The sequence below is a fragment of the Acyrthosiphon pisum genome, unplaced genomic scaffold, assembly GCF_005508785.2.
Source record: "Acyrthosiphon pisum isolate AL4f unplaced genomic scaffold, pea_aphid_22Mar2018_4r6ur Scaffold_13908;HRSCAF=14551, whole genome shotgun sequence".
Lineage (NCBI taxonomy): Eukaryota > Metazoa > Arthropoda > Insecta > Hemiptera > Aphididae > Acyrthosiphon > Acyrthosiphon pisum.
In genome coordinates this window covers 1-805 of record NW_021762557.1, presented here as the reverse complement: position 1 = coordinate 805, position 805 = coordinate 1, and the positions used below count along the sequence as shown (strand labels likewise).

The 805-nt window shown below is 30.6% G+C and overlaps 1 protein-coding gene across 1 annotated transcript; it reads right to left on the bottom strand.

Moving 5' to 3' along the window:
- Positions 1–36: 36 nt before the first annotated feature.
- Positions 37–709, bottom strand: LOC107885771 (histone acetyltransferase KAT7-like). The gene is made up of 2 exons (XM_029491880.1): positions 598–709; positions 37–527 (listed from the first exon to the last, which is right to left on the bottom strand). The coding sequence occupies exons 1-2, from the start codon at positions 644–646 to the stop codon at positions 301–303; spliced, it is 276 nt and encodes a 91-aa protein (XP_029347740.1). The 5' UTR covers positions 647–709; the 3' UTR covers positions 37–300.
- Positions 710–805: the final 96 nt, after the last annotated feature.

The following is an 805-nucleotide window of genomic DNA, read 5'->3' as shown; positions in this document are numbered from 1 at the left end:
TATACTAAAAAAAAATATGTATTATTTCAAATCGTTTTTTTTTGTTATCAGGAAAAACTAACTTGGCCATCACCTGGTGAACATTGTAAATTCGATGGATTGTTTGGTGGTGACCATCTCAACCGATCTGGGTCAATATGAACTTGGTTTAACTCAATTTTCTTCTTTATGTGAGAGTCTACAACATTCCAGTCTATATATATTGTCGTTTCATTATAGACTTCTACAACCATGTTGAGCGTATGAAACGTGTATATAATATCTTGTTTCATTAAACCTAAATTAAAATTTGTACTAATGTTATGATTGTCTCATAAAATTCTGATAAAAAAGTTTCAAATTAAATGTTTTTAAATTACCAGTTTCACTAATAACATCATTGATGCATATGGTGTCGATTCCTCTGTGTTTATCTAAATATTCTAGAATAACACCTTTCCAATATGCATCGTATGTAATTTTACCCAAGTCGGAAAGGGGTGTTTCTGGAGTTCCTGGTTGTTTTTCAATTTTAGATAGCAGATAACCTGAAAAGATAAACTATGCGTGATATATGCTACAACACCTAGGCCCATACTATAGGTAGTATTCACTTACTAAATTCAACGAGGATTCGTCCATATCCTTGTCTTCGGTACGGTGGCATGATAATGATACAAGCTACATTAAAATGTTCTTCATTTTGTTTTAGTTTTGAAAAATAACCAACCAAATGACACCCCTAAACATTTTTAATTGAACATTATTACAATATAATATAGTAAACGACTAAAAAAACAATAAAAATTGAATTATCGTCTTGCGA

Coding starts and splice junctions, on each gene's coding strand:
- LOC107885771 (XM_029491880.1), bottom strand. CDS start 646: ATGCCACCGTACCGAAGACAAGGATATGGACGAATCCTCGTTGAATTT. Junction 528..597: donor ACGAATCCTCGTTGAATTTA/GTAAGTGAATAC, acceptor TTATCTTTTCAG/GTTATCTGCTATCTAAAATT.